Source organism: Crocodylus siamensis, chromosome 1 (assembly GCF_052110815.1).
Source record: "Crocodylus siamensis isolate JL-2025a chromosome 1, ASM5211081v1, whole genome shotgun sequence".
In the NCBI taxonomy this organism is placed as follows: domain Eukaryota; kingdom Metazoa; phylum Chordata; order Crocodylia; family Crocodylidae; genus Crocodylus; species Crocodylus siamensis.
Window position 1 is genome coordinate 35,500,539 of NC_143395.1, and position 15,012 is coordinate 35,515,550.

Below are 15,012 nucleotides of genomic sequence, written 5' to 3' on the forward strand. Positions count from 1 at the left end.
AGAAAGTAAAAAAAAAAAAATCTAGCCACATAAATTTAAATTGGCAACTGCTATGTTTAAAACTGTGCTCACATTTAGCACATATATAAAAGGTCTACATGTGCACAATACTTACATAATACGGATCTTCAATTATAAGCTGTTTCTGTGGATCATAGCTTCCAAGTAATTCAATTTTAGCTTTACAGTTTTTAACTTGATTGCTTTTTCTTTTCAAATCTCTGTAAATAGAAATTTAAAACACTTTTACCTACAAATGATGACTTTTGCTCCATTTGACACCAGCTTAATTAGTTCAAGTATGCATTAGAAAGTTTACCACATGAATGAAAAAGGAAAAGCGCAGGAAAAAATGCCAATGTACTTTAAAACATTGCTGTTAGCACACCATGTTGTTTCTTATATTATAAGTGTTAAGGACATTACACACATAATGAGTATAAATGAAAATGAAAATCATGCAACCAGGTGTTTGACTGTTAGTCACTAACAAGACTTCTAAATCTTTCATCATGAGTAACTCCTCATTTTCAGTGTCTACTTTTAGCTTTTATTATATAAAAAAAATCTCTTGAACATGGTGAACAGTTGAAATCAGCTTACTTGTACCTAACAAATGCAAGACAACATGTTGCTTCAATGAGGGTTCTCTTAGGCTTTAATTCAGGACTGTCCAACTGGTGGCCCATGGGGTCCTACTCTGCCAAGATTCCTCCCATTGCTTTGGCTGTAACACAACAGCTTAAGTTTTCAGACTTCCCACCCCACTCCTCCAACTTCAGTGTCTACCTCAGAGAACTGTGTGGCACAGCACGGGCAGCTTTGGGTGAGACCATACATGTGTCGCATATGGTGCTGTGGTGGGGGAAATGGGGGAACGCATGAAGCAGTAAGTTGCAGGCACATGGTGTAACAAGGTGGTGCCCATGCAGTCTGCAGACTATGACCCCCCACTGGTGTGGCTCATGGGGTCCCCAGTAGTACAGCCTTTGGGGCATGCAGCCTGTAGCCACTTAGAAGTTGAAGCTGGACAGCCCTGCTTTAATTTATTCAAAAAAGTTCTCCTGTTGAGTTTAAGTTACACCAATTGCCAAATACTAAACAATTTTGGTGTCTGCAGTTTGGCACATACTTTTAACAACTACTGAACATCAAAAAAAGTTGTCAAAAACCCCAACTCGCTCAGATTGTTCGTGATAACAACAACTTTTCAGAAGTATGCAGACCCCATAATTATCCATGGTCCATATTCCATTAACCCACAAATTAAGCTTCAGTTTCCTAGCACCTCTAAAGAGAGACAGCTGAAATCTGTGTCTTTCACTAGGTGAATTTACTTCAATGTAATATAAATCTTAGTTCTATATCTAAAGTCTTCTCAACATTTCCCAGTTTAAGATTACATAACTTTCTGACTAATCAGTAACACATGATTTCTTTGAGACTAAGTTTTCAAATACTTACTAGTCACATTCTGCACTGATAGCTTCGTGTTAATCTTGATTCTAGTGGATAGAGCAATAAACTGGCACTCAGGAGAGCTTTGGCAAGTTACCCAGTTTCCCTGTGCCTTATTTTTCAGGCCCCTCACTACCCCAGCATCTATAAAATAGCAGTAACAATGTGCTCTGCTTTGAGACCTACAGTTTAACAATTGAAGAGTTTGAAAAAGTCTTATATGGTAGTTTTCAAACTGTTCTGTGGAAGCCTGGGCTGGAGATAATGGAGGAATGGGCTGGGAGGCCATGTCCCACCATTATTGGGCTGGGTCACCTGGTGCTACCTTGGCTTACAGGATAGAGGTAGGGAATCTGTGGCAGAAGTCATCCCACAAAAGAGTTCTGTGACTTCAGGAAGTTTGAAAAAACACCGGTGTAATACAAGTACAGAGAATGACAACCAAAATGATCAGGGTCCTGAAGAAATTTGCTGTACAAGGAGAGAATAAAAAGGCTAGGACTCCTCAGTTTGGAAAGGAGAAGGCTGAGGAGGTATACAACAGAGGTCTATTAAATCATTTAGAGTGTGGGACCAAGTGAACAGGAAACTGTTGTTCACCAAGTCCCAGAATAATAGAACTAGAGGGCACCCACTAACTAGTAGGTGAATTTTAAAACTAATAAGAGAAAGTACTTTTTTAAACAACACTTTGTTAATTTGGGGAATTTACTTCTACAGGAGGTGACAGAAGCAGACTGCAAACCAAGTTCAAAATTCACAGATAAATCATGGATGACAGATCTATAAAAGAACAGTTGGAAAGGCTTCCTCTAGCATCTCTAAACTAATAAGTGGTGGATGCCAGGAAGAGTACTGAATAGGGGAGAGATCACTAGAGTTATCTGGTCGCTGGCCTCCCTGTAGAGCATCCACTTTTGCCACTGTCAGAGACAGGATACTGAGCTAGATGAACCACTGGTTTGACCAGTATAGCACTTCTTATGTTCTTAAAAAACAATCAGAGGAAGTCACTGTTTTGCCTCAGATGGGTTGTAATCTTCATGCAAGTGTCATCTGAAGTATGGAGAGTTTGTTCCAACTTTTTTTTAATAAGTTACCCTTAATTAAGTTCTTTATTCCTCCATTAATTTTAATTATACATATATAAGAACAGAGGCTATATTTTAAGCAACCAGAATAACTACATATTTTTCTATCAATTACTGTTCAAAAGGACTAAGAAATAATTTTTGCTTAAAGATTAAAGTATTCTTCATGCCATAGGGCAACCAATCATCTTACATAAAACCCCACCACGTTAGTTTTGCCTCAGTTGCCTCCTACATCAACACACCTCCCAGCAAGCTTCAGAGTTCCCAAGGAAAGCTCAGAAATGTAGGATACACCTCCCTACCACTACTGGTAGCGTGCCAACAACTAGACTGAATTTGCTCCTCCCAGGCATTCTGATTCAACACCACAGAGCACCATGGGGATGCTGTTTGGAAGCTGGACTACTGAGACAAACATGGGGGAGCAGGCATGCGTAGGTGGAAGTGTCTTAAGATAAACAGGAAAAACAGTTCTCTCCCAATGTCTTATTTCTGATTTTTTTTTTAAATCAACAGCCAGACTGAATTTTGCCTTCCAGAACCCTAAAGTCTTATGAATTTCTAAACAAGCAGGTTTGAGACTTCTTGTTCTTTCCTTGCTTCTATTCAGTTCTTCTAGCTCTACAGCTACTATCATGCAAGTTGTCAAAGATAACAATATAAATTGAGCTAACAGTTTAAAAAAGTTAGAAGTAAATGATATAACTAAGTCCTTTACCTACTAATATATTAAGTATTAGGCAGATCATTTGCATGCCTGCATGGTAAGAGAGGCCAAAGTGCTTAAAAAGAGCTATGATGAAAAATAATTGTTTTATTTCATTTTTATTTTGTAGTATGTTGAAGTCAGATAACTTAAACATTGTGTAGAATTTTGTACCTATAAAAATGGCCACATTAGAATTGGTTCTTTACTACTACCTAATTCACACTGGGCATGTGGATCCCAGTTATGCAGAAATTTTGGTAATGCTTTCCAAATGACTAGTTAGGGAACTACTGCTGTGAAGCCTGATTAAACTAAAAAATGTCCCCTGGGATACACGTCACTAAAATCACAAAAAAATAGGAACAAAATAGTCAAGTTTTTACCACAAGATAACATACTGGCTTTGAGTCCAATCTCTCTATTCCCTGTCCAGTCCAATCTCTCTATTCCCTGTCCATGGCAATGAAAATCCATTAATACAAGGGTTTTCAACCTTTTTTAACAAGTGTAACCCTCCTGCCTCAATTTCAGCTCATGTACCCCTTTATATTAAAATTACTGGGGGGGCTGAGCGCACAGATGCATGCTTGCATCCTCAGCAAGAAAGCTGGGGAGGGGAGGGGGGCAGATCAAAGCCCCCATGGTGAGGGAGAGATTGGGACACAGACAGGGGTAGAGTTGTGGGACAAAAATCAGAGCCCAGGCTGCTGGTCCTGGGGTGCCAGAGGGCTCCCACTGCTGCACGCACCCTGGTGGAGGCCTGGGGGCACGTGCCTCCCCAATCTGCACAAAGGATGGAGGCAGCTGCTGCTGCGCACTGGGCTTTGCACCACTGCGGCTGCCTTAGGAGCAGTGTGATGCCACACGCATCTCACAACTGGGCAGGCAGGGGGCATGTTGTAGCCCAATGGCGGCAGGCACATGGTGTCACACTGCTCCCGGGGCAACTGCAGCAGTGTGCAAAGCCCAGTGCGCAGCAGCAGCCACCTCTACCCCACATGCAGCTCGCGGGGAGGGGGAGGCACATACCCCCCAGACCTCTGCCAGGGTGTGCGCAGTGGCTGGAGCTCCCCCGTATCCTCCATGATCTTTTTAAGTACGCCTAGGAGTACAAGTACCCTCAGTGACAACCACCGCATTAATATATTTGGTAGCTCTGGAAAGCTATGCTGCCTATCAGTACATATGTAAATTCTCTCACTGAAATCTGGAAAATATCTGCTGCTGCTAAAAGGTGAACCAAATCATCCTGGTACACAATCAGAAATTATCTTTTTTCCGTAAAACAAATTAGCCTATTTAATTTTTTTCTAAACATTAAGCAGAATACTTCTTTGTATCCAATTCACAACATTTCTATCATCCATTTAAAGTTTTAAAAGTTGAAATCCAACTCCTTATTCATAACTATGGAAGTTCAGCTGATCGCACAAAATGAGGGTTGGAAGGGACCTTAGCAGGAGGTTGGACTAGATGACCTTCTAAAAGCAGGACCACCCTCAACTATATCATTCCAGCCAAGACTTTACCCAGGTCTTAAAAATCTCCAAAGTTGGATAGTCCACAGCCTCTCTGAGTAGCCTGCTCCTGTGCTTTACTACACTCTTCATGGGAACCTTTTTCCTAATATCCAATTTAAACTTCCTATCCTGCAACTTGACCTCCATCCTCTTTGGAATTAGCCTCCAGGTAGTTAAAGGCTGCTATTAAACCCCGCCTCAGTCTTCTCTTCTTCAGACTAAATACACTCAATTCCCTCAGCCTCTCCTCAGAAGTCATGTGCCCCAGCCCCCAAATCATTTTCACTGCTCTCCGCTAGACTCTCTCCAATTTGTCCACATCCTTTCTGTAGTAGAGGATCCAAAACTGGACAAAATACTCCAGATGTGGCCTCACCAGTGCCAAAGAGAGGGGAAGAATCATTTCCCTCCATCTGCTGGCAATGCTCCAATGATGCAGCCCAGTATGCTGTTAGCTTTCTTCACAACAAGGGCACACTGTTGGCTCATATGAAGCTTACTGTCCATTGCAAACCTCAGGTCCTTTTCTGCAGAGCTGTTGCTTAGCCATTTGGTTCCCAACTTGTATCAGTACTTGGGACTGTTCTGTCCTAAGTGCAGGATATTGCACTTGTCTGTACTGAACTTCATGAGATTAATTTTGGTACACTTCTCTAATTTGTCACGGTCTCTCTGAATCTTAGTCCTATCGTCCAGCGTATATAATAATCCCCCCAAGCTTGAAGTAATCTGCAATCTTGGTGAGGATGCACTCCGTTCCATCTTCAAAGTCACTGATAAAGATATTGAATAAAACTGGCCTCAGGACCAACCCCTGGGGCACTCTACTTGATACCAGCTGCCAGCTAGACATGGAGCCACTGGTTACTATCCTCTGAAGCTGGTGATCCAGCCATTTTTCTATCCAGGTGATGTCTCCATGACTTTAATCATGTATATACAAATAAAATCCACCAGTTCTGGATCAGAAGTAATTCTCTCCCACAAGAACAGAACCACAAAAAAAGTTATAAGACTTACTATTTTTGAGGCTTCGATAGCTATACCCTGGGTTCATAGTCATGCAAAATTAAAATTTCTCAAATAAGAAATATTTACAATCCATGCTTCCATACATTACCTTAGATTGCTTTCATCCATGCAAAGTATATAATCGAATGTTAGGAAATCATCTTTAGTAACCTAGAAATAAACAAATTTTCTTTAATCCAGCAAAAGGATATTGCTTACAATGCATAAATAAAATTAAAATTGCAGAAGTCACATTTTCACATTTCTTACTCATTATTCATAAAACAGGGATATGTATAAAAATTGACTTGTCAGGAAACTTGTTAGCAAATTCTGAGCAAAAACTATCCTTCTGATCAGTGGTAAATACCATAATAACAAGTAAAGTGCAAGTGAGATTGAAGGATGCTGTTGTTTTTGTACAGCATTATTTTTAAATGTTTTAAACCAATTTCTTGATATATACGTGAACATGCTATGTCTTTTTTGCAGTTATAAAAATTCCATCACACTCCCAAAATTGAAAAAAGACTAGAGGTTTTTTGTTTTTTTTTTAAATCTCTTCTGAAAGACTGTCACTACTATAAAAGGAACCAGATCAAAACAGACATGACATAAAATGTCAATTTCTTAATTTTGCTTTACTAAAGCTTTGGTTAAGAGTGAGAAGAGACGAATCTTGGTAAGAAAAAATAATTTCTATGCTTCTATGGTTTTAAGCTAAAATTCAATTACAGTTGTTGAATCAAACTGAAGTCATCTTACAAATATTTTTTCTTATAGAACAAAATTGAATAAAATTGCCCAATACAACTGTACATAAATAAAACATGTCGTTGTAGACTTGGAGGTATCAAGTGAAGTTTGGAAGCCAGGGAGGGAGGAAGGAGAGGAAGAAGAGGTGGTCAGATTAGAGTCTCCTTAAAATTTTGCACTTGCCTAATGGGCCTGGAAGTATAAATTAATAATGTACCAGCCAGGGATAAGAACACAGGGAAAAGGCAATCAATCTACTGTAAAAAGGTATACTTCACTTTTCTTTCTATAGCTTAGTCTACTGCCTCCTGGGCATTAAAACCATACAGAATAAACAAACCGTGTTTAGAGGTACGTGGAGAAGGTGTTTGGGGTAATTTAAATGGTAAATGGGAGAATCACTACACTCACCTACATTAAGAAGTTATACTGGTACGACCAAGTTGATTTAGTTTGACTGGTACAAATTCATGAATTAGATTTAATGAAGTTATAGAAAAAAAATTTAAACAAGGATTTAGATCAGTTTTACTGATATACAGATATAGTTCTGTGTGGATACTCTTGTCTCAATAAAGCAATGTCTATTTCTATTTAATATCCATCTCTCCAAGTTAAACAAAAATGTCATGCTTATAACAAAATACGACTGTCTAGATGGGTTCTATCTGCATATCTACAAACATTGACATCTTTGCTAAACCCCAAAAAGTTCCAAACAGGCAAGGCTTTATATACACTGCATGGTCTCTTGATTAAGGGCTTTGACACATTTACATGATGTAAATAGGAGAAGATAATGATAAACAGCTGTATACTTGTGTAACTTATTTGAAACAGAAATTTGGAATCAAGAAAAATTGGCATCAGTTTAAACTTCATGCGTCTGGAGCTATCCCAAATTATCCGTTAACTATAGGCAAACTAATCCCCACTCCTACTTCGTCATGAGATGCTATAAATAAAGCCTATTGGAAGCCACTACCCTGAAATTGCTGGTTATCTGTCCACTCCAGACCCCAATGTAATTCATATTGGCATACAATACTGATGTAAATTACACTGGTGTGGATATGTATTGTGTCCAGGCCCTAGATTAGGTGTTTGCATCACAGTAACTACAAACACAGATTCACAATTAGCTAACATACATATTGCACCAGTGTCTCAAATGCAACATCATAACCAATAATCTTAGGAGGCTTGTACAGTACATTGAGGAAGGAGTGAGGCAGAGAACTGGTGGCAAAGGAAAGGAAGAGTGTGGGAAAGCTTTCCCAAAAAAAATAAGGCTGATGTTTAAACTTGTAAGAATTATGCTTTCCCAAAAACAAACCCTCTCATTTTTAATAGAAAAAGGTACTTAACCCCCCCCAAAAAGCAATGCTTATATGAGCTATATAGATTGACTAGATATCCCTATATACTGGAGACAATAGAGGCATCTCTTGACCGAAACCAAACAGGAAATATTTCACTTCCCAGAAGGTTGAGAGCACTAAGAAAAGAGTGTTAAAATGAAGTCAATGTAATAGTATCTCAAGCTTTTGCTAGTATAGAAAACTAAAGCAGAGACCTGTTTATTTTTGCTGTAAAAATATTTACTGTATTCATGCTGTGCTTTTGACCTATAAATATTTTCATGGTGAAAGCAGCTCTGCTCTTCTCCCAGCTCTCACAGAACTGCTACAAGCTTACCTTAGTGGCTCTCTGCTGCTAAATCCCTGTCTGTGAAAATAACCTTACACAAATCTCGCTCTACTTAGGATAAAAATGTAAAAAACTAATGGATAAACAAAGATCTACTATATACTAAAACTATTTTTAAAAATTACTACTATATTAGAGTAGCATTCTCAGGGATGCCAGTCCAGCCCTAAAAACGGGATTTCTGATTAGTTCTCTTACATTCCCTTATGGCATTTAGAAGGATTCAACACAGTGTTAAAACAACTCCAATTACTTTATTAAAAGTAAATGAGAAATGGAAAAACTGGGAATGGAAATTTCTAAGGCATGACATTAAGAAAATAGTTTGCAAAAGGATCATAGAATCAATGAGTCGGAAGGGACCTAGACAGAACATCTAGTCCAACCCCCTGTCATGGACAGGAAGGAGCACTGGGGGGTGGCAGGGGTCATAAGACCTCAGCCAGGTGCCTATCCAGTCTCCTCTTGAAGATGTCCAGGGAAGGTGAGAGCACCACCTCTCTGGGAAGCCTATTCCAGGTTCTGGCCACCCTTACCGTGAAGTAGTTCTTCCTAATATCTAACCTAAACCTATCCTCCCTCAGCTTGTGGCCACTGCTCCTGGTGACTCCAAGGGGGGTCCTGGTGAACAGACTTTCCCTGAGTCCTTGCTGCTGGCCCCTGATAAGGTTGTAGGCAGCCACAAGATCCCCCCTCAGTCTCCTCTTGTGGAGACTGAAGAGATTCAGGTCCCTCAGCCTCTCCTCATAGGGCTGGCCACGGAGGCCCTCAACCATACGAGTGGCCCTCCTCTGGACCCTCTTCAGGTTCTCCACGTCCTTCTTGAAGTGCGGAGCCCAGAACTAGACACAGTACTCCAGCTGCAGCCTGACCAGTGCCGCATAGAAGGGGAGCAAGACCTCTCTGGACCTGTCAGTGATGTTCCTGTTGATGCATGACAGGGTGCGGTTGGCTCTGCCTATTGCTCCGTCGCATTGGTGACTCATATTCATCCTGGAGTCAATCCTGACTCCAAGATCCCTCTCTGCCTCTGTGCTACTGAGAGGGGCAGCCCCTAACCTATAACCATAATGCTGGTTCCCTCTCTCCAGGTGCAGCACCCTGCACTTGTCCTTGTTGAACTGCATCCTGTTCAGATCCGCCCACTTCTCTAACCTATCCAGGTCTGCCTGGATGCACTCCCTGCCTGCTGATTTACCCCACAGCTTGGCGTCATCACTGAATTTGAACAGGGTGCTCTCTACACCCTTGTCCAGGTTGCTAATGAAGATGTTGAATAGCACTGGCCCAAGGACCGAGCCCTGGGGGACTCCACTGCCCACACCCTCCCAGGCTGACATCGACCCGTCCACCCCCACCCTTTGGGTTCACCCCTAAAGCCAGTTTGCCACCCATGTGACTGCATTCGTCAGTACCGCAGTCCCTCAGCTTGCCCACCAGAATTGGGTGGGACACTGTGTCGAAGGCCTTCTGGAAGTCCAAGAAGATGACATCGACTTCCTCCTTCCCATCTAAGCTCTTTGTTACCTGGTCACAGAAAGAAACCAGGTTAGTCAGGCAGGATCGGCCTGGCACAAACCCATGTTGGTTACCCCTCAACATCACTTCCCCTGCAGGGCTCTCACAAATGTGGCCCTTGATAATTTTTTCAAAGACTTTCCCCAGGATAGAAGTGAGGCTGACTGGCCTGTAGTTGCCAGGCTCTTCCTTCCTCCCCATCTTGAAAATAGGGACCACATGGGCCCTTTTCCAGCCTTCAGGGACTTGGCCTGAGCACCAGGAGTCCTTGAACAGCCGTGCCAATGGCTCCGCAATGACACCAGCTGATTCCCTCAGCACCCACAGATGAAGGTCATCCAGGCCCACTGACTTAGACACATCTAAACCCTCCAGGTAATCCTTAACTAGGTCTGAACTAACAGTCGGGGGACTCGCATCCTTCCTGGGCCTCTCTACGCTGTCACCCGAGAGCACCCCATTGTCAGCAGGCAGGAACACGGAGGCAAAGAACTTGCTGAAGATTCATAGATGCTAGGGTTGGAAGGGACCTCAATAGATCATCAAGTCCGACCCCCTGCATAAGCAGGAAAGAGTGTTGGGCCTACATTACCCCAGCTAGATACACATCTAGCCTTTGCTTGAAGACCCCCAGGGTAGGGGAGAGCACCACCTCCCTTGGGAGCCCGTTCCAGACCTTGGCCACTCGAACTGTGAAGAAGTTCCTCCTAATATCCAATCTAAATCTGCTCTCTTCTAGCTTGTGGCCATTATTTCTTGTAACCCCCGGGGGGGCCTTGGTGAATAAATACTCACCAATTCCCTTCTGTGCCCCCGTGATGAACTTATAGGCAGCCACCAGGTCGCCTCTCAACCTTCTCTTGCGGAGGCTGAAAAGGTCCAGTTTCTCTAGTCTCTCCTCGTAGGGCTTGGCCTGCAGGCCCTTAACCATATGAGTGGCCCTTCTCTGGACCCTCTCCAGATTATCTGCATCCTTCGTGAAGTGCGGCGCCCAGAACTGCATGCAGTACTCCAGCTGCGGTCTGACCAGCGCCCGATAGAGGGGAAGTATCACCTCCTTGGACCTATTTGTCATGCATCTGCTGATGCACGATAAAGTGCCATTGGCTTTTCTGATGGTTTCATCACACTGCCGACTCATGTTCATCTTGGAGTCCACTAGGACTCCAAGATCCCTTTCCACTTCCGTGCCACCCAGCAGGTCATTTCCTAGGCTGTAGGTGTGCTGGACATTTTTCCTCCCTAGATGCAGCACTTTGCATTTCTCCTTGTTGAACTGCATTCTGTTGTTTTCTGCCCATTTGTCTAACCTGAGACAAGAGTTCTGCCTTCTCTCGCGCGTCCGTCACCAACTGCCCTGCCCTGCCTCGTAGGGGTCCAATGTTACCCCAAGACTTCTTCTTGCTACCTGTATACTTGAAGAAGGACTTTTTGTTATCCTTAATCCCAGAAGCTAATCTAAGATTTCGCCTTCCTCACCAAATCCCTACAAGCTTTAGGGAAAATATGGTAAGCAAACCTACCAATTTTGGATGTATATGGTTAGATAAAAGAACTTGTCTAGGCTTATTTGGCAAATTAATGTGTCAAGGACGTCTACAGACAGAATGCATTATGGTCCAAATCATGACTACAGTCATGCGTGTGCATAAGTGTTTAATGAACCAGAGATTTTCAAAACATATGTCCTATAAAAAGAACCTGAAAACAGTCGTGGGTGGTAGTTCTCCAAGTGAATGAATTTAAATTAATGAGAAGTGCACCAACATGATATGGACAGATGCATCAGCACCAATAAAAGTAAAATTTACATTATTGGCAATCAGCTTTTCTTTGGCTGAAGGGGCTGATAATGTCACCAATAAATGCTGTATGCATGAGTGCAGCCACAACACACACACAGCCAGTATGGCAGCTTGGAAACTAAAGTCCGGCTGGTAAGTCTGTTAGGAGGGGAAGGGGCAGTGGGAGGAAACAGGCATGGGCACAGATCAAGGCCCCCTGCAGTGAGGGAGGGAGTGGGGCAGGGGCAGGGTGCTGGACAAAGCTGCAAGCAGTTCATTTGGGAGGGCCAGCAGCTCCCACCGCTGCATGCACCCAAGGGAGGCATGAGGAGCATGTGCCCTCTCGGATCGGTGTGTGGGGCGAGGGTGGATTGCCTGCTATGGGCTGGGGCAGCACTGGGCTTTTCCCCATGTTGGGGGAGGGGAGGGGGGCTGGACCAGGGCTGCTCTACTCTAGCCAGGCGATGCTGGCAGAGGTCCCCCATAGCCACTCTACCAGTACTGCCACTGCCACCTGCTCCAAGCACAGCCTCAGCCTAGACGCCCCACTATGTCAGGAAGAGCCCAGCGCCAGCCCTAAGCACACAAAGGGCAGCCAGCCCTCACCCTGCACACAGATCCAGGGGACATATGCCCCACCATGCTTTCCCTCGGAGTGCACGCAGGGGTGTGAGCCACCCCCCAGACAAGTTACCTGCAGCCTTGTCTGACACCCCACCCTGGCTGGGCAGCAACTCCCCCTACTCCAGTCCCTTCCTCACCGCAGAGGCCTTGATTTGCACCCCACCCTCTTTTCCTCACTTCCCCATAATACACCTACCAATAGGATGCTGCTCTCCAAACTGCCAGGCTGCATATTGGCAATTGGCTTGGTATCGGTCAGGATGGCTTATTAATAAAATTGGCCATTGGTATTGACCCAAAAAATCCTTACCAGTGCACCCCTAAAGATAATCACTCTCCTAATCTCATGTCCATGACAACAGCACATGGAAACAAGTGAGTTATGCACAAATATTTTTTTTCAGCCTCAGTATGTAATAATATGAAACTGATGAACATCTGCCCACTTATGAGTGTGGTAAGAATTAAAGGAACTGAAACATATGTAACAGTTTATAATCTGAAAAAAAAAATTCTCTCCACATCTTACATAGCAATTATCTTCATTTATAGTTTTGCTTTCCCTACACAACCACGAAAAGGCAGCTAGCTTACTCGCTACATATAGTAATTCACAGGTTTTGTGAATAACTTGTGAACATGCAGACAGATAAAGATTTTGTGTAATTGTGAAGATGTCTTGTGCAATGAACTGGAAGGTACTCACCTAAGCACTACAGGTTTTCTGCAATGGTGGCAAGGGTTAGTTACACAAAGTAGGCCACCATTAAGGAGATAAGGAAACAAAAATTATCCTTAACATAATGTTCAGTTATACCTTCCTTGAATTTGAATGTACACACCAACTCAACAACGTTCCTATCAAACTCCTTCCATCAGTTTGGCTGCTCCCCAAACACTACCATAACTTTGATCTTATTTTTACTGATCAGGCACAAACCACCAGCCCCTAATACTCTGTCAGTGAAACTGCCACCTACTACATGGCAGGGGCATTTCCAACAAATACTTCATATCAATGCATATGCACATGATTTTCTTTAGCAACATGAAAAACTGTTTCATCAAATTTCTATGTTGCCTTGAACTCTTTGTTGTAGCCTTTGCTGTCCACTTCACAATTTTGTTTGTCTAGATTCTTTGACAAATGTGATTATGGCTGAATTTCTGAAGATAAAATTTGCCCAAGATAAGAAGCAGCCACACAACATAAAGGGGTAGAAGTTTGTGACTTTCCATTCCCCTTTTTAATATGCTTAACAAGAGCTCTAGAGTAGATTTCCTAGGCTTCCTACTTCACACCAATGATTAAACAAATGTGACAGAAGCCAATGATTGTGTGAGCCACTGACCTAGGATAATGTTAAAATAAAAACACTGCATTTGCACACAGTAAGAAAATAACTGGTATTAATAGAAACAGATCACAAGCTAGACAGTTTTAATATCAAAACAGTCAGTTTGGAATATAGCACTGTGCTCAATTGTTTGCATTATTATGTAAAGGAGATTAGAGACAGAAAAGGTCAGTGAGGGCAACAAGTGTGATTGAGGGAATTTGGCCAGAAAGGTTAGAAGAATTAAGTGCGTAGGTTCTGCCAAAGAAAAAAGAAAAGAATGATCTCAATAAGGTCATGTAAGATTCTGAAGGAAAAAAAGAAAAACAATATTTAAGTTTGTGTAAAATGCAAGAGTAGTGGCATGAACTCAAACTAAGGAAGGTCAGAGCCTAAAGGAATACATTATACAGAGAATAATTAATCAAAGAGCGTTATGTGCATTTATCTATCTGAATCATTTAAATTAGATGCAGTCATGCTATATTCCAGAGAGATTGTCATTGAAACAAACAGCTTGAAGCTTAGCTGATTTTGTCAAAATCAAAGTGAAGTGAGTTTTTCCAAGACTCACACAAGGTTTCCACTTGGTTGAAAGGGACTGCCCAAATTTTCAGTAAATCATTGTTCCAAACACAGAATTGAGGAATTTTTACTTGAACTTCTTTATTGGGATATATAACCAACAGCAGTTTCACTCTAGAATCTGAGCTATTTAGTGAGGATCTGGAGTTCTCCAAACTCTTACGGCATGTTTACACCAATTCAGTGGGATAAAATATATCCATTACCTTCTAAACTAGAATTGACATAGCTAGCTTAGAAGAAATGAGCATATGGCAACAAGCTCCAAGACTGCTGCCTGACATGCTCCAAGGTGCACCAAGTAAGCTATGTACTTATGGTTTGGGAGGTACCATCCCCACTCCATATGCAGGGTCTCTAATCACTGGACTTCTAAGTGACATACTTGAGTAGTATAAATATACACAGAAATAATTTTGACCCAAGGGGATCAGTTCTAGAAGAATTAGCCAACTTCTCCAACAGATCGATAAGATATGTATTAATACTCTAAATACTAAACATCTGAAAGATATTCAAAAGCACGTGTTGAACTAATGGTCTAATTCAAGAACCACTAATGATGACAGTGAAACTCATTTACTTCAGCTAGAAGAGTTAGGCAATGGCTATTCTTTTTACACAATCACATTAAATATTTACTACACAATTTTACACTAACTGTACACCAGGCAAATGTCTGTTGTAGTTACTACAATTATTGCTGAACAAAGAATTTATTCTGTCAAGTAATAAAATGTACTCTTTTCTACCTGCCGTGCTTTATGGGCTGTCTCAATGCCATGATTTCTCAGACAGCTTAAAGCCCTTGCATCTGGGCAGCACCCCACGTTCCAGTCAGAAACAGCAGCACTGTCTGTCATCCACTGCAACAAAACACACGCATACAACACATTTAAAAGAAAG

At 42.2% G+C, this 15,012-nt stretch overlaps 1 protein-coding gene across 2 annotated transcripts in view; it reads right to left on the bottom strand.

Annotated features, from left to right (window-relative positions):
* The window catches only part of ACP1 (acid phosphatase 1), a 31,641-nt gene that overhangs the window by 3,978 nt on the left and 12,651 nt on the right, over positions 1-15,012 (bottom strand). Inside the window, exons 3-5 of one of the 2 annotated variants that reach the window (XM_090032992.1) lie at positions 14,859-14,972; positions 5,902-5,963; positions 116-221 (exon numbers count right to left, since the gene is read on the bottom strand). In XM_090032992.1, coding sequence (XP_089889118.1) covers positions 116-221; positions 5,902-5,963; positions 14,859-14,972 — 282 coding nt within the window. The remainder of the gene's footprint in view (positions 1-115; positions 222-5,901; positions 5,964-14,858; positions 14,973-15,012) is intronic. The other variant, XM_090032981.1, reaches the window with a different exon arrangement.